Source organism: Notolabrus celidotus, chromosome 2 (genome assembly GCF_009762535.1).
Source record: "Notolabrus celidotus isolate fNotCel1 chromosome 2, fNotCel1.pri, whole genome shotgun sequence".
NCBI classification, from domain to species: Eukaryota; Metazoa; Chordata; class Actinopteri; order Labriformes; family Labridae; genus Notolabrus; species Notolabrus celidotus.
The window spans coordinates 40,502,280-40,528,476 of NC_048273.1; the positions used below are offsets into that span (position 1 = coordinate 40,502,280).

At 40.1% G+C, this 26,197-nt stretch overlaps 1 protein-coding gene across 1 annotated transcript in view; it reads left to right on the forward strand.

Moving 5' to 3' along the window:
- The window catches only part of szt2 (SZT2 subunit of KICSTOR complex), a 125,662-nt gene that overhangs the window by 78,141 nt on the left and 21,324 nt on the right, over positions 1-26,197 (forward strand). Inside the window, exons 52-65 of the mRNA XM_034707092.1 lie at positions 874-1,065; positions 1,950-2,149; positions 2,765-2,931; positions 3,305-3,402; positions 3,549-3,681; positions 6,592-6,722; positions 9,939-9,986; positions 13,387-13,508; positions 14,268-14,453; positions 20,080-20,335; positions 20,451-20,530; positions 22,565-22,690; positions 25,137-25,339; positions 25,958-26,054. Coding sequence (XP_034562983.1) covers positions 874-1,065; positions 1,950-2,149; positions 2,765-2,931; positions 3,305-3,402; positions 3,549-3,681; positions 6,592-6,722; positions 9,939-9,986; positions 13,387-13,508; positions 14,268-14,453; positions 20,080-20,335; positions 20,451-20,530; positions 22,565-22,690; positions 25,137-25,339; positions 25,958-26,054 — 2,039 coding nt within the window. The remainder of the gene's footprint in view (positions 1-873; positions 1,066-1,949; positions 2,150-2,764; positions 2,932-3,304; positions 3,403-3,548; positions 3,682-6,591; positions 6,723-9,938; positions 9,987-13,386; positions 13,509-14,267; positions 14,454-20,079; positions 20,336-20,450; positions 20,531-22,564; positions 22,691-25,136; positions 25,340-25,957; positions 26,055-26,197) is intronic.

Genomic DNA, 26,197 nt, shown 5'->3' on the forward strand with positions numbered 1-26,197 from the left:
GACCCACCATTACAGGTGCTAACAGCAGGATTACCTCACCTGTTAGGCTGTTTAAAGGATGGAGGACATTGTCCTTATGTGTTACCGTTTAAGACTAAATATGAGAAGACATTATTTAATTTTTAGGTCTTCTACTGAGCGCGCTCAGAAACACCACACTCATTTACCCGGTTCAAGATCTGAAGCCAAACTTTCCCTTTCTCCATGTTTGTTCTCTTTGAGGATTGACTTGCTGATAACAGCTGTTTGTTCATTCTAGATTCTTCTGATAAAATGTCCATTTCTTCTTCCTCTGAAACATTATTTTTTCTTGATCATCTCTCAGTCACACCGGTACCGCTCGCCATGTTTATTGTTGTTTATGCGAAGTAGGCATGCACAATTCGATTTTGTTGGATAGGGGTTTTCCAGGAGGTTCCCTGGACATGTGACGTTTTGCACCAGCCTCACTTTCATGGTGCCATTACTTAATTGGCCGATTATTTGCAGTCGTGCGTGCGGCTAATGCTACGGCCAAATGGGCCTTTCCATAACGGTACGTTAAGACTAATGGTCCCGTTTGTGGAATGACTGGACGTGCATACGGGACCAGGAGGTTGACAGCATTGCATTGAATGATAGAGCAGGGCTAACACTCAACATCTTATTTGTTTGCTCTTTTTGCTTTCAAGAGTAAGGAATCTCAATTTTTAAACAAACCACTTAAAGCATTCCATTTTTGTTATTTGGTACCTGTGTTTGCCTCATTTTAACACGAGAGTTGTATCTGAATAATTAAATGTACCCCTTAGCATACTCCATGTTATAAGAAAATGTTTTCTATCAAGCGAATCGGAGAGGATGATGTTCATGTCCTGCTTGTGTTCCTAACAGAGCCACAGCTGATTGTGCGGTTCGACATTTGGGAACAAGGAAACGTAAGCCCCTTACAGTTAAGTGATAAACTGCAGGGGGCGCTGCGTCATGCACTCTGTGATGCTGTCATGGAACTGAGAGTCTTGCCAAATCCTCTTTGTCAGGGGGTTTTCTGCCCAGCAAACAAAGCTCAGAAGGAAGAGGCTAAAGGTGAGATCATCACTAATTTATATCATTTTGATTGCAATATGTCACTCAGGTGTTCCTAATATGTTGTCTGCCCATCATGGGTCACAGTATGGTTTCAAGGACAACTCCTATTTCCAAAATGTAGGAGCACTGAATTGATCTTATTACCTATTAGTTTGATGCATTGCAGTTGGAAAATTTAAAAATAGCTACACATTGTATTTGTTGCAGTACACTGGTCTTTAGTAATGTATTTGTAATATTGTATTTGTGTATCTTTCAAGTATGTGTGGCATTTATGATCAAATAATATACGGGCAGTCAACATCATTTTTTTTATAGAAATTTGAGTATGTCATTATACTTCTAAAGGAGAATAAACACTTCAACTTCCTCATTAAGACATTTCAGTCCAAATGACTGTTTTGTGTAGATCCAATGTTTACCACAGAGATAGGATCTCAGTGTGTCAGTTCCCCCGGCAGTCTAAGCCTATAGCAGCATAACTAAGAGCTGGTTCAAGCCTGATCCAGCTCTAACTATAAGCTTTATCAAAAAGGAAAGTTTGAAGCCTACTCTTAAAAGTAGAGAGGGTGTCTGCCTCCTGGACCCTGACTGGTAGATGATTCCAAAGGAGAGGGGTCTGGTAACTGAAGGTTCTACCTCTCGTACTACTTTTAGAGACTTTAGGTACGACCAGCAGGCCTGCATGTTGGGAGCGTAGTGTTCTAGAGGGGTAATAGGGCACTATGAGCTCTTTAAGATACGAAGGGTCCTGACCATTAAGGGCTTTGTAGATCAGAAGAAGGATTTTTAAAATCTAGTCTAGATTTTATGGGAGCCAGTGTAGCCAAGGTAAAGGTTTTACTAGTATGTGACCATTTTGATCCTTAATGTTTCTGTAGGTCTGTTGATCTCTTTGCCTGAGGCCAAAGAAGTAAAGGACAGCCCCAGGCAGCGCAGTGGCTCACGGGTCTTTAAAACCAGCCCTTCTCCCATCACCTTAACCCAAGCTGTAGGGAGCGCTCCGATGACTGGGCCAAGCACTCCTGAGTCCACCACACCCACCAACAAAAGCACCCGCCGCAGCTTCTGGGATATACTGGTCAGTTTCTCCAGAGGTTGAAAACCTCTGACCACTGAACTCTGCTCTATGTAGACGAATGACTACATACAGTAAAATTCAATACAAGAATGATAAACCTTGTTTTGCAGATGAATAGTATGATATTGATCACAGAGAGATAAACCTCCTACTGACATGTATTCTTACTCTGTGCTTGTGACTGTCATTAGTCTTTGCCTCATTTTATTCTGATATTGAATCTTTTCAGTATAATGTTTTGATTGGAATAGTTGATAGAAATACTTGACTGGTGAACTTACAAAAAATGCTTTACAGCTGCTAATAACACAAGGAATTATATATTCACTGTCCCTTCTGTCTACTTGGTCTTTTACAATTGATTTCACACAGCCAAGGACAGGATCAGTCATTTTGAGACAAGGTGTCTGAATTTTGTGAAATTGCGAATATGTAAGCCTGTCGAAAATGTTTGTATGTGAGAATTGATGGACATTAGTATTTCCTCATGATAATGATGATTTGAATTTATGTTCCACCTGAAATTCTCAAATGTAGCCTTGTTGGTTGGTGGTTGTAAATATACCAGATGCCATCTTGGGTATTTGTGTCCTAAGTTGTTTCCCTTCCTTGCAGAGTAAGCCAGACTCATCAGAGCTTGGGAGCCCAAAGACAACTGATGACATTGTGCAAGAAAAAGGAGAAGAGGGCCGAGGGCCACGACGAAGACACAAGACGGAGAATGTCAAGCAGCAGTGGAGCCAGGAGAAAGCTATGGCCGTAGAGCTGGAACAGGCCCAGAGGTGAGCATGAATAATTATACCAAATTTGCTAAGACGTGACTAAAATGTTCCGTCACAGATAAAAGCTGTCCTCAGGGGGCAAAGAGATGAAAACAATATGCGCAACACTGCAAGAGGAAAAAAAAATCAGTGTTCAGTTTTTATATATATATTTTTTAAATGCTAAAAATTGATAGAAGTATAAATGTTTTCAGAAACATATTGGCTATAAATGATCTTGAAATGGATTTGTAAGAGCCAACATTTAAAGCTTCCAACCTACACAACACTGCTTTGTTGGCAGCGACCAATCAGCCATTAAACATCAAGCTCTACAAGTAACAGGACTTCCAAAAATGTCTGAATGCATTCTGGGTGTTTTGTGGCTGATTAGGAGACAGGTCTGTCAGTTGGAGGAAGGAGATATAGGCACTCTTCACTCCATCTACCAGGTCACCTGTGAGCCATGGATAACCTTCATGACTAAACTAGGTAATATTAATTCATGTTTTCATATTTCTTCCAATACTGGTGAAAGATTAGACCCCATCTTCAAATGATAAAATGCTGTATATCACATCAGCTAAAGTACCTCTCCCTATCTCTGTCTTCCCTTTGACCTGGCTGCTGGTAAACAGACTGCCCCTCCATTCAGCAATGCACGGCTGAAATAGCTTCACACTTTCTCCTGCCGTCCGTCTTGGCAGAGATTGTCACTTTGGTCAGTTCTCTGGCCAGTGATACAACAGTAAAGGCATTTGAGAAGAGAAGGTAAGTTGTTTGTGCTACATACAAAATGATTTGTCATTTTTATCACTTTTCAAAATAAGGTTCTGTGTCCACTGCTGCAGTTTTTTGCGCTGTGAGTGCCCACAACCTCAATTTCAGAGCGCTTCTCACCAGCTTTTACTGCTGCTAGGTTACGAAAGTAGTCTGCAGCACTTCCGCTTCCCTAAGTAGAAACTGTTGGGTCTGTTTTAAAATGCTCTGTATGCTTCATACGTGCTTTCATTCATGTTAAAACTATTGATAGAAATTAAGCATTAGCAGCAGCTCTGAAGTCCCGCCCCTTCTTGATTCTGATAGGTCGTCATAAAGCAGTGACATTAATGAGCGTGGTTGATGAGCGTGGTGGTGTTCCAAAAGTTGAACTGTTATCAACTAAGAGCGCTATGACAAAAATCAACTGAGGCTGAAAAACGCTGAATCACATTGAGTTTGAGTAGAAAACAGGCGCAGTGGACATGGCACCTTACACTCACATTTTTCTCTCTCTTTGATAAGAATCATGGCCAATTAACATTGTCTTACACTGCTTTTTTAAAAATACATGGGAGATGTCTGGATTCTACGGAAGAGGATTAGGGCCACTGAAAAAAAGAAAATTAAGGTCAATTTTTTTAATTAATATTATTAATATTCTGAGAAAAAAAGTCAGAATTCTGAGATTAAAGGTGACATATTACGCTTTTTTCATCAATATATATTGGTCTAAGAGGTCCCCAAAACATGTCTCCCAAAAACAAGTTTATGCTCAAAAAAACACTTTGAAATCAGATTTTGACATGCCTGAAAAACCCTCTTCTTCAGTCCTCATCAGAACACTCTGTTTTCCCTCTGACCACGCCCCCTCAGGAAGTGGATGTGGCCTCGGCTCTCCAGTACGTTGATCTAATGTTTACATGTTGGCTGAATATACACGGCTGCTCACAGACCGGCGTTACTTCAACCCTCTGAATCTGATCCAGAATCTGATCCTGACGGAGAGGCGCCTGCAGCAGGACCTTTCTGAACCATTGGTCACAGATTTAGTGTTTCTTGTTGTTTTATTTATCAGTATGTAGACGTGTGTCTTGGTACACAGCTACGAACATGTAGCTATGTGGCTATACTAACTAACGCTAGCACTTATCCATGATAAATAAAAATCATCCACTAGATCTTCAAATCTGCAGACGTGGGGAGTAAAACCGACCTCTGCCAGAAAAGCAGCAGGACCTTTCTGAAGGATTGGTCACAGATTTAGTGTTTTATTTGTCAGTATGTCGACGTGTGTCTTGGTACACAGCTACAGCTACGACATGTAGCTATGTAGCTATGCTAATTAGCGCTAGCACTTTTCCATGACAAATAAAAATCATCCACTAGATCTTCAAATCTGCAGACGTGGGGAGTAAAACCGACCTTTGTGTTTATTAAGACAGCCTACAACTAGCATGCCTCCCTCCTAAGCTCCTTGTTAGCACACATTTGTGCAGGTAATGAAAAACAGAGGAGGGGTTGAGTTGTATTTTATACAGTCTATTGGCTGAACAAGCTCCGAGCTCTGACTCCGTGACTGACCGGATATTGTTGTGACATAACAAAAACACTGAAGTCTGAAACGGCTCGTTTCACACACATTTACAGAAAGGTGGAGAAATCAGAACAGGGGCAGAATGGATTTTTTTCATTTTCAGGGGGTTTGTAGACATGCCAGGGAAACATATTTCAGGTAGAGAACCATTAAAAAGTCGATTTTGCATGATACTGTATGTCACCTTTAAAGTCAGAATTCTGAGATTAAAGTCAGAATTCTGACTTCTTTCTAAGAATATTAATAATAATTAAAAAAAATTACCTTGTTTTTTTTTTTAGCAGTGGCCCTAATCCTCTTTCGTAGGATTGTAATCTTGTATTGTCTAGCAGTAAGAATTAAATTGACATTTCCACTGCTGTCACTGCTTGTGTATTCTCTACACAGCCTCTATTCCATAGGCTTTAAATTACATTTTGGCCACTTTGGGCTCTTTCTCCCCATGTTGTTACACTACTTCTAGTGTTGAATTACTAACAATTGAACTGCGTTCTGAGCTCAAGCTTGAAACAGACACGTTGACTGTATTAGTAAAGCATGGGGGGGTACACAAATATGAGTTGTTACAGAGGTATCAAATGGCATCGAACACCTTGAGAGAATGTTTGCCTTCTCTAAAGTAGTTACAGCCACATCAAACCATGTCATTGAAAATGTGACTAAAACACTAATAATTAAGACAAAAGTGTATTTTAACACTTCCATTTTTTTCCTCCTCTATGTGGTTTCCAAAAGTGACCATCAGGGGAAATGTCTATATTAGCATAGTAACTTCATTGTTGAATTATCACTAATTATCAATTTTCAAGGGGTATTTCACTGAAGATCAGAATAACAATACTCAAAGCAAAATGTTGAAAGAAACAAATATTGTAGCTATTATTGTCTTTTTGTTTCCATCAGTCCCGCTAACAAGGCCATAACCTTGGATCACAGTTTTATTGCTAATGTTCTTTTTGCCATGTAATGAATTGAAACATTCAAATCACTTTTCTTGAACACTTATTCAGACCTGCAGAATAAGGTCAAGGTCAGGGTTCATATACCTGAAGCCTCCCTGGTGATTGGTTGACGTTGGACATGGTTTTCACAGTGCTCCACAGATACACCACAGAGTTAACAGACAGCAGTGCAACATCAAGAGAATGAGATAGTCCACATATTTAGGAACTGGATTTAGGCATCATGAACACCCTTTGCAGAAATGTGAAGGACCTCTGACTACTGTTTACTTACATATGTAGTGCACATCTCAAATCTCTTGTGTCATAACTATTTGATGTATACTACAACAACTCTTTTCTCTTCCTCTTTAACCTTTTTAGCTGTCCGGAATCTGGAGACATATTTCTACCATTCTGTCTTGTCCCAAACCTCAACCAGCCCCCAGGCACCACAAGGACCTTCATTCTCATTGGGCGCAACTTTCATCAATGGCACTGCAGCACAGAGCAAGGTAACTGCTGCAACCAGTTTCTCTAATGATTCACAGTGGTCACTGACTCCCTCAGTGCCTACCCTCGACACTACTTTCTCAACATGACAGTATATATAATGCAATACTATAAATGATTATAGATCTGTAATGCAACATAATCATCCTTAGTCAGTTAAGTTTTAAAATACTTGACTTTCACTCCCTCTTAGAGTCTGTAAGTTACATTAAGAGGCCAAGTCCTAGATGTAGATAGAAACTACAACAGCAGCAAACAAATGTGAACTTCTAGGTAATCATACACAGGGTTATATCCATATTACATAAACTATACTAAAATTCATCAAAAAGGTAGTGAGGTAGGTAAACTAGCTAGTCCTGGAGAAGTGAAGTTCCTGTAAATGGACTGTAAATGTCCTGGAAGTGAAAACTGTTTAAACTGCACAGTTGTTTTATGAATCCAGGAGTCTCATGGAGGGTGTGATGGTACCAAAAGATAATGTTTTGGCTTTTTTCATTTGCAAAAAAAGAGAGTTCGTACTGACTCCGTACCTGGGTGATTCATTTTAACATTTTTATGTCATTTATTTGTCCCTTTATGATTCTGATGCTTGCTGTTTCTTTATAATTTTCAAGATGAACAAGACAGTTAACTAGAGCAAAAATACATCCTGTGTGCAGTGATATATGAATCCCTGTCAAGTGAGACTTGTGTCTGACAGACACTAGGTTGTATGTGTCTAGATTGTATTTCATTGCCTCAGACTTCACAGGCAGAAATACAAACGCCCCATGGATGTTTTTTTAATACTGTGCTTTTCGTTTTCTTATCTGGTCGTGTATTCAGAACACTAAGGACCTGGGGATTTTACAGCTTTTGCACCTACTAACCCTGGGTAAAAGAACCAAATAGGTTTACAGTGTGCACCAGTGTTGTTTGAAAACCTGAATGAGCCTTTATACATTAGTTTAAAATGTCTTATTCACAAACACTGGCACTAACAGCCACGCATAATATGTGTTACATTTTGACTTTTGGTTTAGAGATAGTGGTAACTGTGCCGCAGTGTTTACAAGTAATGTTACACTCAAACCTTCTAGTGATCATGACTGAATTCCACCTCTGGATGACCAAAACATAGTCAATCTGTGACTTAGTTCCGTCAGTATTACTTTTACATGATTATTAATGTACTGCTTTTATCCGGGGTCGATTCGGACTTGGGCTGTCTGTGGCTCAACCTTCACACAAACACAGGCTGTGCCATTCTGCACACCAGCTTGCTCCAGGAAGTAAGCTGGATATAAAATGTGAAATCTGTGTCACATCTGTCATGAATCATCTCCACAATGGTAGATCTTAGAAGTCACCCTCCAGAATGAGAGTAGAAATACTGACAGCTCATCTCCACAATCAGACACACATCACCCACGGTCATAGATGTGGCCCTTGTCAAATTGTGTTTTCAATCTCAACAACAAAACTTTGTAGACTCTGATATATATCCATAAGTTAGCTTAAACCTCTGTGTGTGTGTGTGTGTGCGCGCGCGTGTGTGTGTGTGTGTGTGTGTGTGTGTGTGTGTGTGCGTGTGTGCGCATCGTGCATATCGTGCGTGCATGTGTGCAAACTTTAAAGTATGCCCAAACTCAAGCCCAACTAGTAACAACCAATTATTATATTGATCAATATTAGGCATATTGCTTAAATGTTATTTTACCCTGTTATACTAACACAATGGTGTGTCCAACTTTACACTTCTCAACTCAACTTTATTTATATAGCACCTTTCATATATATAAACATGTAGCCCAAAGTGCTTCACAGAATAACAGAGACAGAAAACAACAGCAATTGTAAAATCACATTTTTTGGGCAAAGCAGTAAAAAGGGGGTTACAGTAGTCGATGCAGCTTGTAATAAAAGAATGTATTAAAATTTCGGCATCTTTCTGCGATAAAAAAGGTCTGATTTTTGCAATGTTTCTGAGATGATAAAATGAAGTAATTACAACTTTGTTAAAATGAGGATTAAAATTAAAACATGTACAAGTGGACAAAACATCCTTTTTAAGCAGCTCAACACAAAAATACCAGCCCTCACACATCACAACAACAGACACTTTGTTCAACAATCACATTGGTCGGTTTAAAAAAGTCAGTGGGAAGTATAAGATGTATAAGTGTCAGACGATTTGTGACCAGACTGACCTTATTTCACTCCAAATGCCCAAGCCAGTCACCAGATGACTTTATTGTAAATGAGACCTGTTTTTTTAAATTACAACACAAAACACAAGATGCATAGGGATGCAGTGTAATATAGTTCAAAGTATAATAGAAGACAGAAACAAATCTCCTGTATTCAAAGACTTGAGCTAACTCATCAAGCAGCATGTTCCTAACATATTACACCTTATATGTTGGATAGAAGTAAAGATCCAAGCATGAGAGTTTGAGCTTCCAACATTCTGTGTGAAAACACACAATATAATAAGAGTACACTGAGTGTTTGGCAATTTCAACAATTCAAATTCAAACTAAAAAGTGTTGGGTCTTGTACAGGTAAAAATCTCCTCAGATTAACATCAGGACCTCCTTCGTCTTTGTCGGATCAGAAGTGTGCTTTTTGCAGTTATTGGATAAGACTGACTTTCTTTAGATGATGTTTAAAAACTAATGAAATAACATTTCAGAAGGTAAGCAATTGAATAAGATATGAATGTGTAAGTATGCTAAATGCAATTTAAAAAGTATCAGTCTCTGTTGGGGAAAAAGATGTACAAGTGTCAGACGATTTGCGACCAGACTGACCTTATTTCACTCCAAATGCCCAAGCCAGTCACCAGATGACTTTATTGTAAATGAGACCTGTTTTTTAAAATTACAACACACAACACAAGATTCATAGGGATGCAGTGTAATATAGTTCAAAGTATAATAGAAGACAGAAACAAATCTCCAGTGTTCAAAGACTTGAGCTAACTCATCAAGCAGCATGTTCCTAACATATTACACCTTATATGTTAGGTAGAAGGAAAGATCAGAGCATGAGAGTTTGAGCTTCCAACATTCTGTCCTCTCTGCTGCCCTTTGACTCTGTGTTTCTCTGTTCATGCTATCAGCTTTCTAACACAAGTGTGTTCTTTTACAAGTGTCTGCTTACATCAGTTTGTGCATGCTGTGTTTCACTGTCCATGCCGCCTTGCTGTTTGTACCATTTCTGTTTGCCTACAGAAGACAGTTCAGATGAGGAAAACACCCCAGTGCTTAATAGGTTCACACGTAAGTTTTTCTTTCAGCATGAACCATTGATGCTGATGGGTTTATTCATTTATTTGTTTATTCATTCATTGATATTTAAATAGAAATAGAGCGTAGGCACAAGTGTTGTGCCATGAGAAATGATTGAAATCACCTACATCGACATTTAAATTGCAATACTTGAAAAATTGCTTTAAACAATACATTCAATAAACATAGTTTGTAGTATTTGTGTTCAGCTCATCCTTAGATTTTTTATTAAAGGCTTGTTTTTGTTTTTTTAATGCATGTATAAGTCGACCAAAACACCACAGCCTGAAAGTAGATAATACGCGAGTATTTAACAGACAGGCCACAATGATCTCAGGTTAACTCGCTCTTTGTGTGCTTGTTTTCTCACCCAGCTAACGGCCATTTCAGGGACAAAATCTGAAAACACACAATATAATAAGAGTACACTGAGTGTTTGGCAATTTCAACAATTCAAATTCAAACTAAAAAGTGTTGGGTCTTGTACAGGTAAAAATCTCTTCAGATTAACATCAGGACCTCCTTCCTCTTTGTCGGATCAGAAGTGTGCTTTTTGCAGTTATTGGATAAGACTGACTTTCTTTAGAGGATGTTTAAAAACTAATGAAATAACATTTCAGAAAGTAAGCAATTCAATAAGATATGAATGTGTAAGTATGCTAAATGCAGTTTAAAAAGTATCAGTGTCTGTTGGGGAAAAAGATGTCTGGCCTGTCTAAACATATACCTACTTCCACCTTGGTTTAAAGAGTTAGAGGTACAGTGTGTCGACATGGGAATATTTACAGGAGTTTGAGGAGTAGAAGTTCCTCTAATGCAGTAATGCACGACAGATACGATCATCCATTTGTAAAGTTTGTACTAGCATAAATGTCTTGCGCACAACAACAACAACAACCACTCTCTTCTTCTTCGTCTCCCTCTCCCAATTGGTGCATTTTGCGGGACCATAAAGAGTCACTTATGTTACTAGTTTTTTCGTTTTGTTCTACTGTAGAAACATGGCAGCCTGAATTTGAAAAAAGAAACCTAAACGTTTTTATATTCAGGGGATTAAACACTACTACTATATTAATGTTTTGGTTTTTTTTGTGGACTTTCTACTTTAATATGACCACACCATATGTAAATAAAAACTGGAATTGAAAACATATCCTGATCAAGTTACTGTTGAATGAGGAAAATAAGCACTCCTCATTTTCTTCTCTATCAATGATCATACTAAGTAGGGGAGAACGGGGTTGGTTGTCACAATTTTTGCTGTTTTGATGATTGCTCATCATCAAAACATCTGTCAATAGTCATTCCTACATTAAATTGAAGCTTAAGGTGTTGGCTTGAAATGTGTATCCCTCTTATTTTCCAACTCATTGTAACAAAGAGGCAATTAACTATCTAAGACACTCTGACACATTGTGACAACCAACCCCATGACGGGGTTGGTTGTCACACACTATGGGGTTGGTTGTCACACACTATGGGGTTGGTTGTCACACACTATGGGGATGGTTGTCACACACTATGGGGTTGGTTGTCACACACTATGGGGATGGTTGTCACACATGTCACACACTATGGGGTTGGTTGTCACACACTATGGGGTTGGTTGTCACACACTATGTTGATGGTTGTCACACACTATGGGGATGGTTGTCACACACTATGGGGTTGGTTGTCACACACTATGGGGATGGTTGTCACACATGTCACACACTATGGGGTTGGTTGTCACACACTATGGGGATGGTTGTCACACATGTCACACACTATGGGGTTGGTTGTCACACACTATGGGGTTGGTTGTCACACACTATGGGGTTGGTTGTCACACACTATGGGGTTGGTTGTCACACACTATGGGGATGGTTGTCACACACTATGGGGATGGTTGTCACACACTATGGGGTTGGTTGTCACACACTATGGGGTTGGTTGTCACACACTATGGGGATGGTTGTCACACACTATGGGGTTGGTTGTCGCACACTATGGGGATGGTTGTCGCACACTATGGGGTTGGTTGTCACACACTATGGGGTTGGTTGTCACACACTATGGGGTTGGTTGTCACACACTATGGGGATGGTTGTCACACACTATGGGGTTGGTTGTCACACACTATGGGGTTGGTTGTCACACACTATGGGGTTGGTTGTCACACACTATGGGGATGGTTGTCACACACTATGGGGTTGGTTGTCACACACTATGGGGTTGGTTGTCACACACTATGGGGTTGGTTGTCACACACTATGGGGATGGTTGTCACACACTATGGGGTTGGTTGTCACACACTATGGGGTTGGTTGTCACACACTATGGGGTTGGTTGTCACACACTATGGGGTTGGTTGTCACAATGGTATTTTAATGGGAAAAATCTTTTAAAAAAGGCAAGAAGGCAGAACTAAATTTGAATGTTTAATTGCACTGACAAGTGATAGGCCGGCATAACTTAATGCATTTGAACATAAAATGAGCAAGGACCATGAACAGGAAACACATCTTTAGGCCAGCCTATATAACAACATAAACAACAAAAGAAATAGGCCGTACAATAATGACCTACTCAACTAGGCTACATGCAGTCACTGTCTGAGTTACAGTGATGGCAAATGTAGGATCTGCGCACTCAAACTCATTTCACCATGCATGATTTTGCAAACATAGGGGTTGGTTGTTACATGTGACAACCAACCCCAAAGAAAATGTGATGACCAACCCCAACTGGAATTTTTTGCTAGCATCAAGGCTAACAACCATCTAACAACTGTTTAGCTAGCTAATAAAAATCTAAACTATAGCTTTCCCCTCACACTTTGTAAGGGTAACACTTGTTTTGTTATAAACTCATCGTGTAAAAACCTAGAAGAAAAATACTGAGGAGCTGAATATTTACAATTTGACATGAAAAACACAAAAAGTCCTCTCACCTCAAGTTCAGCTGTCTTACTCCAGAGAAGACTATGTGGGTGAGCTCTGATCCTAATTCTGGAAACGTCCATACCCCAATTTGAGAGACGGTGCCCTCTGGTGGTGAGATATAACGAGTGTGCCAACCAACCCATGTGACAACCAACCTCGTTCTCCCCTACATTTTTTCACTTATGGCTGGAATTTTCAGTTAACACATTATTCAACCAAACCGAAGGATCTTTTTTCAGCGAGTAATTTTACGACCATAAAAACATTCCCCAGGCAAATAGTACTAATAATAATTTAGAACATGTTAAAAACACTATTCAGAGCAATTCTATTGTGCTCTCTATTAACTGTAGAAAAAACAATAGTCAGACTAGTAGGAAGGGAGCTTGTCAGGGTCTTGCAAGGGCATGACTGCTTTGATTTCTATTCCTTTTCTATTTGACTGAGTATTTCTCTCTTCTGCCCAGCTCACAAAGGCTTCCAGCGCTTTGAGGCCCTAGAGCAGAGTGATGGGTACAGTCCCAGCCATGCCGGGTCAGGACTGGCCCCCCGCCAGAGGTTCCTCTTCATCAGCATCCTGGACAAAAAGGTGAGTTGATGATACATAAAAGTTTCTGTAATCTGAAAATCCATTCGTGCAACCAGAGAACAAGATGGTTCCTACAAATTGAAAGGTTTCATCTACGGTGCATCTCTGACAACTTGTGTTTTGACTATCTCTCTCCAAGTCTTACACTCACTTGTCTTGGTTTTGACGAATTTGTCAGTCTGTCTACTGTATTACTTCCTTTTACTCCAGACTAGAAGCATTTTGAAGGGCAGAAGAAGAGCATCCCTAGATGAACTACACTGGCTAATTCATAGGGTGTCCTGTGTGAATCAGCTTTAAATAGGAATATGTTTGCTCTCTCACTACCTGTTTTCATTAGACTTAAAGTCATGAAAGGATCAGTTTTAGAAAACAGAAATAGATAAGTTATTGTATTGTTAACAAACCTCATCTTTGGTTGTCAGGTATGAATGTGAATAGATAAATACACTGGCTTCATAAATATTCTATGGCAAGTATTAAAGAACTATCACAGTTAATAAAATGTATTTAGAAAGTATAGCCACTGAAGTTTGTCAGGGTTTATTAATAAAAAAATATGTGTTTTTTATTTTTGACATAGTCTTTGATAATGGAGTTTTAATGTGTTATAGCTGTTCTATAAGATGGGAATACGCCGGGAACTACATGCTAAATTTAATCACATTATCTGTGACATACGTAAACATTCCGAATTGCAGTCAAGCTTTGGGTTTTTGTGACATGTCATGTTTCACATTGTTATCCTCTTTGTCTCAGGTGACTCTGTACAGCTATAACTGGTCTGTGGACCTCGGTGCCTCTCTGAATCGGGAGCTCGTCCGCCTTGTTAAGTGGCAAAATGCAAGGGCCCATGTTGTCCACTGTCTGCTCAACCAGAAGATGGGCCTTTTTCATCACTTCTGTTTTTCTGATGCACCCATCCATGAGTTGGACTCAAAGCAGGTAAAGACACTTACTGGGTCCCTTATGTAAAGCATTGCATACAAGCAAACAGCAGAATGGAAAGAAAAAGGACTGAAATTGGCCAAGCTTAGTTGGGATCACTCTCCCCTTCTTTCCCATTAGCTGTCATGTTTTATTAAAGATGGATAATTTATTTGGGATTCTTAAAGTCAGCTTATAATTTTATATATTATTTGATTTGATTTTTGTTAACATGTTGTTTCTAGCTATTAAGGTGGCACCTTGAGGTGTAACAGTATATGATAAATAAAGACAATGACACACAAAGTAAGACTAAACTTAGCCACAGTTTGTAGTATTGTCAGCTCTCCAAAGTTTGTCCTTCTGAGTGGAAGCATGTAAAGGGAGAACAGGAGAGGACCAGAACCCTGGGGAACACCACACAGCAGGGGGGCAGAGGAGGATACATGATTATTGATGCAGACATTGAAATACCTTTTACTTAAATATGACTGAAACCAGTTAAAAGCTGTACCTGAAATCCCAACCCAGTGCTGCAGTCTGCTGTGTCAGATGTGCACTTCTTTCCTTCGGTTCTTGTGGGTACCTTCTGAGCCCTATGGTGTAGGGTTCTCATTACCCCTAGCTTGTGTTCAGGTGGATGGTGTGAGTCAAAAAGCAGGTACTGTTCGGTGTGGGTGGGTTTCCTGGAAACTTCAACGTTAAGGCTTCTGTCTTCTTCCATGTGTACAGCACAGTCTAAGAAGGCAAAGCTGTTCCCTCTGACATCTTCCCGTGTGAACTTGATGTTGCTGTCTAATGTTGAGATGGGTTTTGAAACCTCCTACTTCTTCAGAGTGGATTTTGACCCAGGTGTCGTCCACATATCTAAACTAGTGGATGGGGGGTATTTCCTATGAAGGAGGAGAGTGCCTTGTTCTCTTCATCTTCCATGTAGAGATTAGCCACTGCTGGAGAAACTTAAAGTTGAGGGTTGAAACTGAATAATGAACTGCTGCAGAGTGGAAACATAGCGGAACGTTGATACGCTCAAATCCCACGCCAGGTCTCAGTCCGTGTACGAAAGTTTCCATGTCAGTTTGGAGCACGGTGCAGGCTGGGGTCTCCAGCGCAGATTGTTTTGAGAGCAGCCACATGTTTTTTTTATAGCGATCTTCAGGTCTGCAGTTTTTTCCTCCTGAATATAAAGAATTACTTTTATGAAAGCCTCTAAAAGTTTCATATCACAGATGAACAAGTTTGTTTTTATCAAAGGATTTATAAATCAAATGTTTAAACTTCAGCTGGAGTTCACATTTCAAACCCTCACTGCTGACTGCTGCAGTGACTTTCATCCAGACATGTTTTGTTACTCCCTTTAATGCCTCTTTTCAGGCTGCCAAGCAACACAGCTGTATGTTTCTACCTCCGTTGCTATGGTGTCGATCTCCAGCTCAGACATGTTTCCTGTTTTTTTGCTGTAGAGCGTCCCTCCATGTCCAAATGCTGTGGGCAATCCCGGCTGAAATGTGAATAATTAGGGGCGTGATATTTAAATGACGATTGTTTTCAGCCGCCACATTTATCAAGACCAGATCATTCGTACGCTGGGATTGGTCAGATATGAATATCTCATAAATCACAGGTGTGTCCTGTCGTAAGACCAATTCTGCGCTCAGAAGATTTATAAATGAGGCCCATTGTCTTTGATCATGTTGAATTAGGGGTGAGCCCGACTAAGGATTTGCTTAGTGGAATCTGATTCATCAGATTTTGCCCATAGTGGATGAATAGTGGAATGTTTGTTGTTTTTCCTTATTGACCCAAAGTCTGCATGATGGTGACCACATGACAATATTACACATAACCCTTTACAATTAAGAGACTCATAGCTTAAAGTAAAAGGGACAACAGAATATTATAAGTATAAAACTTAGATTTTTTAAATCTATATTACAAAAACAACGAGGTGATGAAGGAGAGAAAACTCAAATAAGACCACCATCAGTTAAACATGGAACAACGCTCCACTATAGAATAAGGAATCAGGAGATATTTAAACAGTGTTCACACAGAGGAGAGCAGCACTGTGGAGGGTAGTCTGTCCAACTTAAGACTAAACATTTGTATAATGTTCAAAATCAAACCTGAACCAGCTAAAGGGTTTTTAAATCTCTTAACAGAACCTTTTAAAACAGTCTTTCATCACATCTTTGTCCGCTTGAGTCTTTTCAAATTGTACGTGAGGAAAACCATCGTGTGTACGGGCAGAAGTGCGCTCCTGTCTTTGTTGACTGTAAATCCTGTCTTTGAGAATATCCTCTCTGATGGTGTGGAGGTGGATGGGATGCTGCCAAGCGGCAAACTCCGGTCTCAAACGATGAAGCCAATGCGGAAGTGATATAAACTGCAATACATCGAAAATCCGCTTGAGGCTGGCTGCAGAAACACCGGAAACCACATTGATATGAATGGGAAAAAGACGATCTTTGCAGCATTAATAAACATGTTTACAGCCTGGTTCAAAAAACGGCTTGGCCCTACAACGCTAATCCCTCTAATGGCACACACTGTACGGGGGGGTGAATTTTTTTCTAACGTGACGGTTCAGAAGATATTAAGATTATGAGTTTTGCCCAAATAAGGACATGACTGACGTGACTCCCGGTCGGGAACACACAGCCATTGGCTAAGAGACTCGCACTACGTCACACTCTGCCTAGTTGAGTTCCGCATTACCAATATGGCTGCTGCCGTCGATTTGCTTCAAAACAGCTCTCAGGAACAGATGGGTGACGTCACGGATACTACGTCCATATTTTATACAGTCTATTGATGCTGCTGATTGTTTTTGAGGCTTCGGACAGCTTTGGGTATCCCTCCTCGTTCTTTTGGCCCCGTATAATTTTTGTGTAGTCCGGTAATCCTTGATCTCACAGCCCTCTTCATGAAGCTGCTCCTCATCTTCATCACTAGTTTTTAGGATCAACTGAAGTTTTATTTTCTGACATTTTGAGCTGCCATGAACCTAGAAAGATTTAAAGGCCAGCTGAGGTACGTCTGCTCCACAGGTCCCTCTAAATGATCCACCTTTAATTACCAGGGGAGATTTAATTACCACTTTAAGGAGATTTAACACTTCAAGAGGTGTTCTCAGAATTACATTAAATAAGTCTATATTTATATCAAAATAGGATATATGAGACACTATTTTTATGGGAGACAGGAAAATAATGTAAAATTAGACATTGAGCACCCCCATGGTTTGAATGGAATGATCCACGTTTCATATGCAAGTGTTCAACTATGAGATTGGTAGTCGACTAAGGCTCGTTAGAACGACTCGTTGAATATTCCACTATTTGGGGTCACCCCTATGTTGAATATTACATTGTAGAGCTTCAAATACTCCTACTAGTCGTCCCTAGACTAATGGAGTTGACAGTGTGACATGCTGCTTGGTACCACTATGTTGTGGTTATTTAAGACTCTACAAATCTAAGTTCTAGTTTCACCCTGAAGATTTGGTACATTTTCTACTTCAAAATCTTTGAGTCACACAACATGAGAGACAAAGTGAAACCTTGTTAATTCATTGATGTTTGTTTGTTGATTAACTTTAAGTTAGTAGTAACTCCTCCCACAGCAGATATCTTAAGACAACCTTAAGACTGCATTTTGTCATCCAAGCAATGCTCAATGAAAAATGTATCAAATTCAAGGTGAATAAAGATGGAATTCATCATGAGTATAGTCGTGCATATTCCTGTCACCTGCTGATTTATCAGAGCTGCAAAAATTAAATACAGAATTTAAGAAGAATGCAAAATTCAGCTTATAACACTCTAAATAAAAAGCATGGAGTAATCATCAGTGCTGCTTTGATTTGCTTTCCTAACAACAGCCCTTATAGCATAGTGAATATGGAAAATAATGGATATAGGTCAGTCTAGCCATTGTTGCATTTACATAGAGAAATAAAATGAGTTATTTATACTTTTTTAAGGGTTATATGACACATTGACTGTTATTTGTAGTGCTATTTATTCAGTTATGTAGAGCCTTATAAGAGCAGGGCTTTGCAGCAAAGGAAGATACCAAATGGCCGTTTCACCTCTACCCTTGGGCCAGTTTACAAAACAAGCTCAAAGAATTACAAGATTAAAACTTTTTCTTTCCCTTCAATGGCCCTGCTCATCATCACTACTTAACTATAATGAGTCCTGACAGAAGGCAGAGTCAGAGCAGCAGAAAATTTGCCTGAACAGAGCTTCATCTGTCATGGTCCTGATGAGAAGCAGAGGGAGCACCAGTGCACATTTGACCCTCAACCCGGAGGGCATGGTGCAGCCATCTCTGCCACACTGGGGCATCTGGGCCTTGAGCTGCTCCACTGAACAAACTCGCCCCAAAGTTCCTCTCAACAGCAACCAGGGCACACGAACATTGTTCCAGAAGTATCCAACAGTAAAAATAACAGTGATACCCAGCAACATGAATAAACAGCGCACTCATTATGCAAGATCCAAGGTTTATTTATTTATCTGCTCGCGACACACAGTTGTACAGAAAAGTGCAGGCTGTATTCCCCTTATGCTACACTACACACATAACACAATGAGTGAGAAAAGAGGGCCAATTTTGACTGAGTCTGGTTACCTGATGAAAAGGAACTGTACTTTGCTCATATGGCAGCAGATACTACTGTATCGTTTACTAGGAGGCAGCAGGGCGAACAGACAGAGTGGATCTGATCTTGAAGTATCCTTTGGACTTTAATATGGCACCTTACCTCACTGACATCTCTGCTGAGTGGAAAGGTACCAGTGATGTACTAGAAGGTTAAATAACCTGCTGCACAATGGCAACATGTTAGCAATAGGAAAAAAATGCATCTTAAAAGTGATCTGTGATGCTGACATGAAACTACAGCTCTATAAAGTCTCTGGTTACCTAATACTAGACTAATACAAATCTTGTTCCATTTATTTATGTTCTTGTAAAGGGCCATCAGCTAAGAGGCTAGTTAGTGGAATAGTTTTCAGTCCAAACGGGGTTGCTTAGCTCTTATCTTGACCTCTCTGCCTCTCGTCCTGGGGCGTTTGCACAGCTTGCAGTGGTGGCATGTCTGGATGAGTGCTTAGAAGAAATTACAGGCAGGGATTATCTCTAAGTTCAATGCATCTAATGCATGATTCCTTCCTTTTACATACTTTTTACAATAAAGGGATCTGAAAAATGTGCATGTCTACAGTACAAGACTCATATTGCATTACTTTTGGACTATTGTTTATGCATTAGGTAATTACAGTAACTTGCAATTGAACTTGTTGTATTTATTTCTAAAGCTAACAATGCAGACTTTAATGCTTTAACAACCATAGATTGAATGCATAATCCATTTGAGCCATCCCTCGGGGTTCAGTTTACCAGTTTATGAATCTTTATCCACCTCAAAAAATCTCTGACACTTCTTGAATAATTCTGAAACTCTTACAGAGAGCGATGCCATAAATATAGATCAATTTCCTCTGGCACTGATGATTTAAAACCCCAACATAATGGCACTTCTTGTCTGTATTTTTTTTTAAGCATTGTTATCAAACCTTTAAATTGATGCCTGTCTTTTTTACCCAAACACTTCTTTATTTTTTGTCTTTTCAAGAATCCCAACCCATTCCTGAGCCCTTCCATGGAGCCTGATGCTTTGCTGCGCAGCGCAGTTCCTCCTTTACCCAGTAAAGAGCAGGGCAGGCTGGGTAGCTCTGGTCGAAGTCTTGCCCCACTCCACTTCCCCTCGGAGCTGCTTCCCTTTGACGAGGCTCTGAGGGACATATGCACTATCCGGCCCTTAATGGATGGGGATGCAGTGACCCGGCATGGTGGTCAGCTCCTGGAGATTAAGGCTACTGAACGAAGAGGTTATAATGTCACTTATTATATGTGTGATAAGAATATGGATATTATCATTCTTGTACGATTGGCCTTATAACACACTGGTTAGAAGGATAAATGGACTTCTCCTTGTCCTAACAGAGCTGGAGAAACAGATGAAGATAGAGAACCTGTTTGTGACTTGGCAGCAGAGGTCAGCACAGTCAAACATGCCGATTTCAGTAAGTACCCCAAGACATTCTACTCATAGCCATGACTGACTTTTAAATCACATCTTAAACCCTTCTTTTATTCCCGAGCTGTCATTTTCTGAAGACGCACTAGAATAGTCTTTTCCAGCACTGGCGACTTAAACCCTGGCTTTAACTAAAGATATGCTAAAGTAATAAAATGACTTCCAGCTTCAGCCCACTGAACCATGGTTGAAAGATTTTTTGTGCCATGTTTTGGTCTTTCACAGAAAATGGAATCTTGGTACAACTGAGACTCTTAGGAGACAGCCTTAGTAAAAGGTTACGTTACAACAGCTGTGGAAAAGTGAAAACGTGTTACTTTGTTCCCCCCTTTTTTTAACTTGCAAACTTGCAAACTTGTATGCACCCTGATTTATGTGGCTTCGAAGCAGGCAAGTTACCTCAGCCTGAGCAGTCTTTTCACCAAAATGTAACACTTCTAATCAGGGAAGATGGAAACAGCTGCAAACTACTGTGAGAACTACATTTCATTGAAATGTTGGACTCAAGATAAAGTTTGAAACAAAACTATAACAATGAAAGTAAAGGAGCTATGACTTTGATGTTGGAATATTTGAAATATCATGAAAGAATGAGCTGAATGATTGTGTGGTACTAACATAGCTAAGCTTAGTAGGGCTAGCTGTACCTGCTCTCTTTCCTATTGAATAGAAGTCATGAAACCTGGTGTCTTTAAACATTCTTATCAATGTGCTGTATTGATCAAAATCCAGGTATTTCATTTTCTGAACAGTCAAAATATGTGATGTGGTCTGACAAGTTTTGAAATGAGGAATAAATTAAAAACCAAGTAAAGTAAAAACTGAAAGGAACCTTCATCCCTGCTGAGCAAATTCTCATAGGACATTAAATTGCAATTAAGTGTTAAAGCTTGCAAGCAGCATTGAACGGGCCCTAGCAACTTCTCGCATGTGGAGGTGCGGCGCACGTTGGGGTGTGTCAAAAGGGTGCTGAGTAGTCACAGAGATTGTTGCTGCTGTGGTGTCTTTAAGACACTTCTCAGCTGTTTATGATGTGCATCTCTCACTCTGAGGGACGGCTGTCACTGTGCAGCTCTTCAGCACCACGGACAGCTCTTAAATAAATTTGCCTCGGTCCTCAGCGATACCAGAAGTACATTTGGGTCTGTTATGTCACTGAGAGTAGGAGAATTGGAGGAGCATGGTGCAAAGATACATGAGATAACTTCACAACATCACCTGAGTGTAATAACTGAGTAAAGATCAGCATAAAACAGTCACTGAAGTGTGCTTTGAAAAACATCATAATCGTATGTTGATTTAAAAACATTTGGTATGTGATGAGCTGGGAATAAAATAGCTGTACTGAATATTGAGTACAATGACATATAATCAATATATATCAAAGTATCACTCTTGAGTTTTATTTAAGATTATTTTTTCCTGATTTACTATCTAACAAAAACAAACAATAGTCATATAGTCTCTAGTCTAATCATAACAATTATTTAGTAAAGAGCTAAGCTGGGTATGAGCCTCTGTACTTGCTGGGCATGGTCACATTACAATAGATTATGAAGTGGCTCAATTATTAATGTTTGCCCTGCCATGAACATACAAGCTGTTTCGATGTAGTCTGGTATGGGTTTGTTTTGTATTGGTTTAGAAAGGTTCAAATTAGTATTAGAAATTGGTATCATTGCCAATGCCATTATGATTGGTATTGAGTCCATTAAGAAAATGTTAACAGTGTTGCAATAAATTGAATCTGACTTATGAGTCCAATTTTTTTATTATTAATTTGCTGTTAAGCCGTACTGGTTGACACAAAGTTTAAAGCCAATCTACCAAACTTTGATGCCAGTGCTTCCCACTGACACGACTTAGTCTGACACAACAGACTACAATATAAATACAGTCCTTGCAGACTTTAGTCTCATCACAGCGTTTAGTTCTCAATCAACACACTAGTCCCAAATGTTGCCCATAACAATGTCACCACCTGATTCTAAAATCCTAACATGACTTTCTGTCTCAACAGGGGACAGATTTGGAGACTCTGAAACAGTCATCCAGGCTGGTCCACTACTGTGCAACCCCTCTTCTCTTTGATCCCATCTTTCGCAAAAAGATCCAGGAAGAACAAATCATGCAGCCTCCTTTAAAGGTACTTTTACTGTTATGTGGCTTTAAGAATGATTGCACACAGATACGTTTGTTTCTTCATGGACCTATAACTATACTAAAAAAAGGAAGGGATTTTGTGAAAATAAGGCTTCTGCCAAGCATCCACTCATTTACAATGATATTAACTATGTGCATTGTAGGGGATTGTCATGTAAACATTGGAGCATAACGGCACTGTAATAAGTTACTGCTGATACAAACCATAGATTCCCTGATGCCTCTCCTTCACATTGAAAATATGGGGGGACTTTTATTATGGAAGAATTCTAGGAATTGTAACATTGTCATCAAATTCCTGGAACTTAATTAGTGTTGCTATATCTAATCCACCAAATCCAACCCAAAACATTTTCGGATTATTTGGTCTAATGAATTTTCATTGATTCTCAGACAAACTCTGAAACCAAAAAGCCACAGTGACACACTTTGTACCTCTACTACCTTATCAGAGTCATTGGGCCTCATTCACTTACAGTGCGTGCGCACAAATACATGCTTAAACCGTGCGTACGAACGTTTGAAGCACAAATCTAGGATTCATCAATATATTCTTACTTGAATTTGTTCTTACACTGCCAACAAAAATAGAGCTGGTCCAAGCCTGATCCAGCTCTAACTATAAGCTTTATCAAAAAGGAAAGTTTTAAGCCTACTCTTCAAAGTAGAGAGGGTGGGGGCGCTGGTGGCCTAGCGGTCTAAGTGCCCCACATATAGAGGCTACAGTCCTCGTCACAAGGGTTGCCGGTTCAATTCCCGGCGGTCGACCATTTCCTGCGTGTCTTCCCCCGCTCTCTACTCCCCACATTTCCTGTCTCTCTTCAGCTATCCTGTCAAATAAAGGCAAAAAGGCAAAAAATGTAACTTAAAAAAAAGAATCATTCTTTCAAAAAAAAAAAAAAAAAAGTAGAGAGGGTGTCTGCCTCCCAGACCCTGACTGGTAGATGATTCCAAAGGAGAGGGGCCTGATAACTGAAGGTTCTACCTCCCATACTACTTTTAGAGACTTTAGGTAGGACCAGCAGGCCTGCATGTTGGGAGCGTAGTGTTCTAGAGGGGTAATAGGGCACTATGAGCTCTTTAAGATATGAAGGTGTCTGATCTTTAAGAGCTTTTTAGGTCAGAAGAAGGATTTTAAATTCTAGTCTAGATTTTATGGGGAGTCAGTGTAGAGAAGCTAACACTGGAGAGATGTCTTCTCTCTTCCTGGTTCGAGTCAGTAAAAGAAAGACATTGAGCATGTATCCCAAGGTCTCTTTTTAGACAGTCAAGATGGCCTCAAGACAGTCAACCACTCTGAGACCTTTCCATCTTGTAGAGTGAGACATGACCATGGGGGTATGGTGTCCAGTCATGGACCACAGAGAAGAGACTCGACAAACTATTGAGACCTCATATATTTCAGCCATAGATTTACTCATATTTTGTTTGCATGTGTGGTGGGGTGACCCAGCCGTGAGGCGATCGTCCAGCGGAGCAGTGACCAGAAATGAGGCTTCGAACTCAGTATCAAAGTTTACACACAAAGTTTATTCATGCAGCGTGAGAGAGAAGTTACAGCATACTCAAGAGCATCTGAAGTTCTCCGCTAAATGACAGAGATGCTCAATACTTTATAGTTCTTCAAACATAAGGGAGGAAAAAGGGAGGGGGGAAACATGTGTTTGTGTGACCTTAATACAGTTGTTCATACGTAAGGAGAAACAAAAGAGGGGGGGGGGGGGGGGGGGGGGGGGCAGGTGTGGGTGAGTTGCAATCAAGGGTAAGCAAAAGGTCATGTCAGGTGAATATAGTACTCAGGAAGCAACAGAGACATTACCTTAGTCTAGTGATTTTCAAAAAGCACACGTCTGCACATATTCCTATTCATCTTACAACGTTTGTGGTTATCAAAAGCACATATCAACAATTCTTAAAAGCGTACGTCGGCGCTTTTATCTAACACAAAGCGTTTGGCATAGTTACCAAAAATCCCCTTCGCTTACATTCAACTGCAATATGAGGCTAGGGTTGGTTCTTTGATCTTTGCAAAACAACTTATGAATAGATGAATTTACCACCTCCGAGCTGAACCTACATTGAATCTTGCAGAAGCTGGGGCTCTGACCTCAGTCTCACCTTTATTCAGAGATCTGCACAGATCTCTGGCCTTATGCCTTACTATTTGCTGGTTTCTTCAATAAAACATATAAAATGGAAAACATATGAATATAATTGTTAAAAGAAGAATACATGAGCATAATAAGAAAAACATGATTATATTTAAAGAAAATGCATGATTATAATAGAGGATATTAATCAAGATTCCACACATGTCATACAAATTATACAAAAAAATCTGATTTGCATACTTGAGTCAGTCTTGTTTGTATGTTAAAGTCATGTGCACTGTGCTTTCAGTTTGTATAATGGATGTGTTCTTGTGCCAGAAACGTCATCGTTCCAGCGACTCCACAGCGTCAGGACGCGACCGAAGCTACAGCACTGACTCAGGGGAAATGCTTCCCAGCCGACTGAGGGAAGAGCCTTGGCTGCTTGAAATTTCAAGCACATTCCTTCAGCAATATGTCCAGTACCTTCAGAGCATGGGCTTTATTTTGGTTCAGGTTCGACCTCAGTCACCAGCTCGCAGGTCTGTTTCTGAAGGGTTCTTTTTTTTTCCTTCACAGTAGTTATAGAATGTGTACTTGTAACCATTGCTTTCCTTCAACCGTGTTTCAGATCATTTAACTAGTGACTGTGTTATGTAGGTGTGTGTGTGTGTGTGTGTGTGTGTGTGTGTGTGTGTGTGTGTGTGTGTGTGTGTGTGTGTGTGTGTGTGTGTGTGTGTGTGTGTGCGCGCGCGTGTGTGTGTGCGCGCGTGTGCGTGTGTGCTCTGTTGTTTTGTTACTTGTTTATTGTTTGTTTGTCTGTTTAGATAAAAAAATGTATCACTCACTGTCGTCCAAGTCTCAGAATGTTCGCCCATCTTCTATTGTTCCATTTGTTCATCTATTAGTCATCATGTGGTCTCTGGTCATGTCTGACCTCCTAGTCCTGCTGCCCCATGGCTGACATAATGGGAGTATAGGAAGGGCAGATGTCTGTCCTGCCTGCTTGTCACACTTTACAAGGCCTAGAATTTGGGACTCTCTGAATGTCTTAAGGGTGTGTTTTTCTCTTGGTGCTGTTTGGTGATCAGCCCGTGATGATGTCTGGTTTATAACCCCGTCTGAACTCTATTCTTCACCCCACCTTTTGTGTTTTACAGCACTGCCCGTGCTCGTGCTGCGATGTTGAACTCTATGTCATCAGAAGGGAGGATGTCCTTTTCCTATGTAAAGCAGAAAAGTGAAGACAGCCCTAAGGTTAGTGTTCAGTCTGGAGATATGCAGATTTTATTATTACACACACACACACACACACACACACACACACACACACACGCACAAGCAAGACAATGCTAACAAAAGACTCAATAGTTGTCATAGGAAAACAAGTCAGTAGGTCC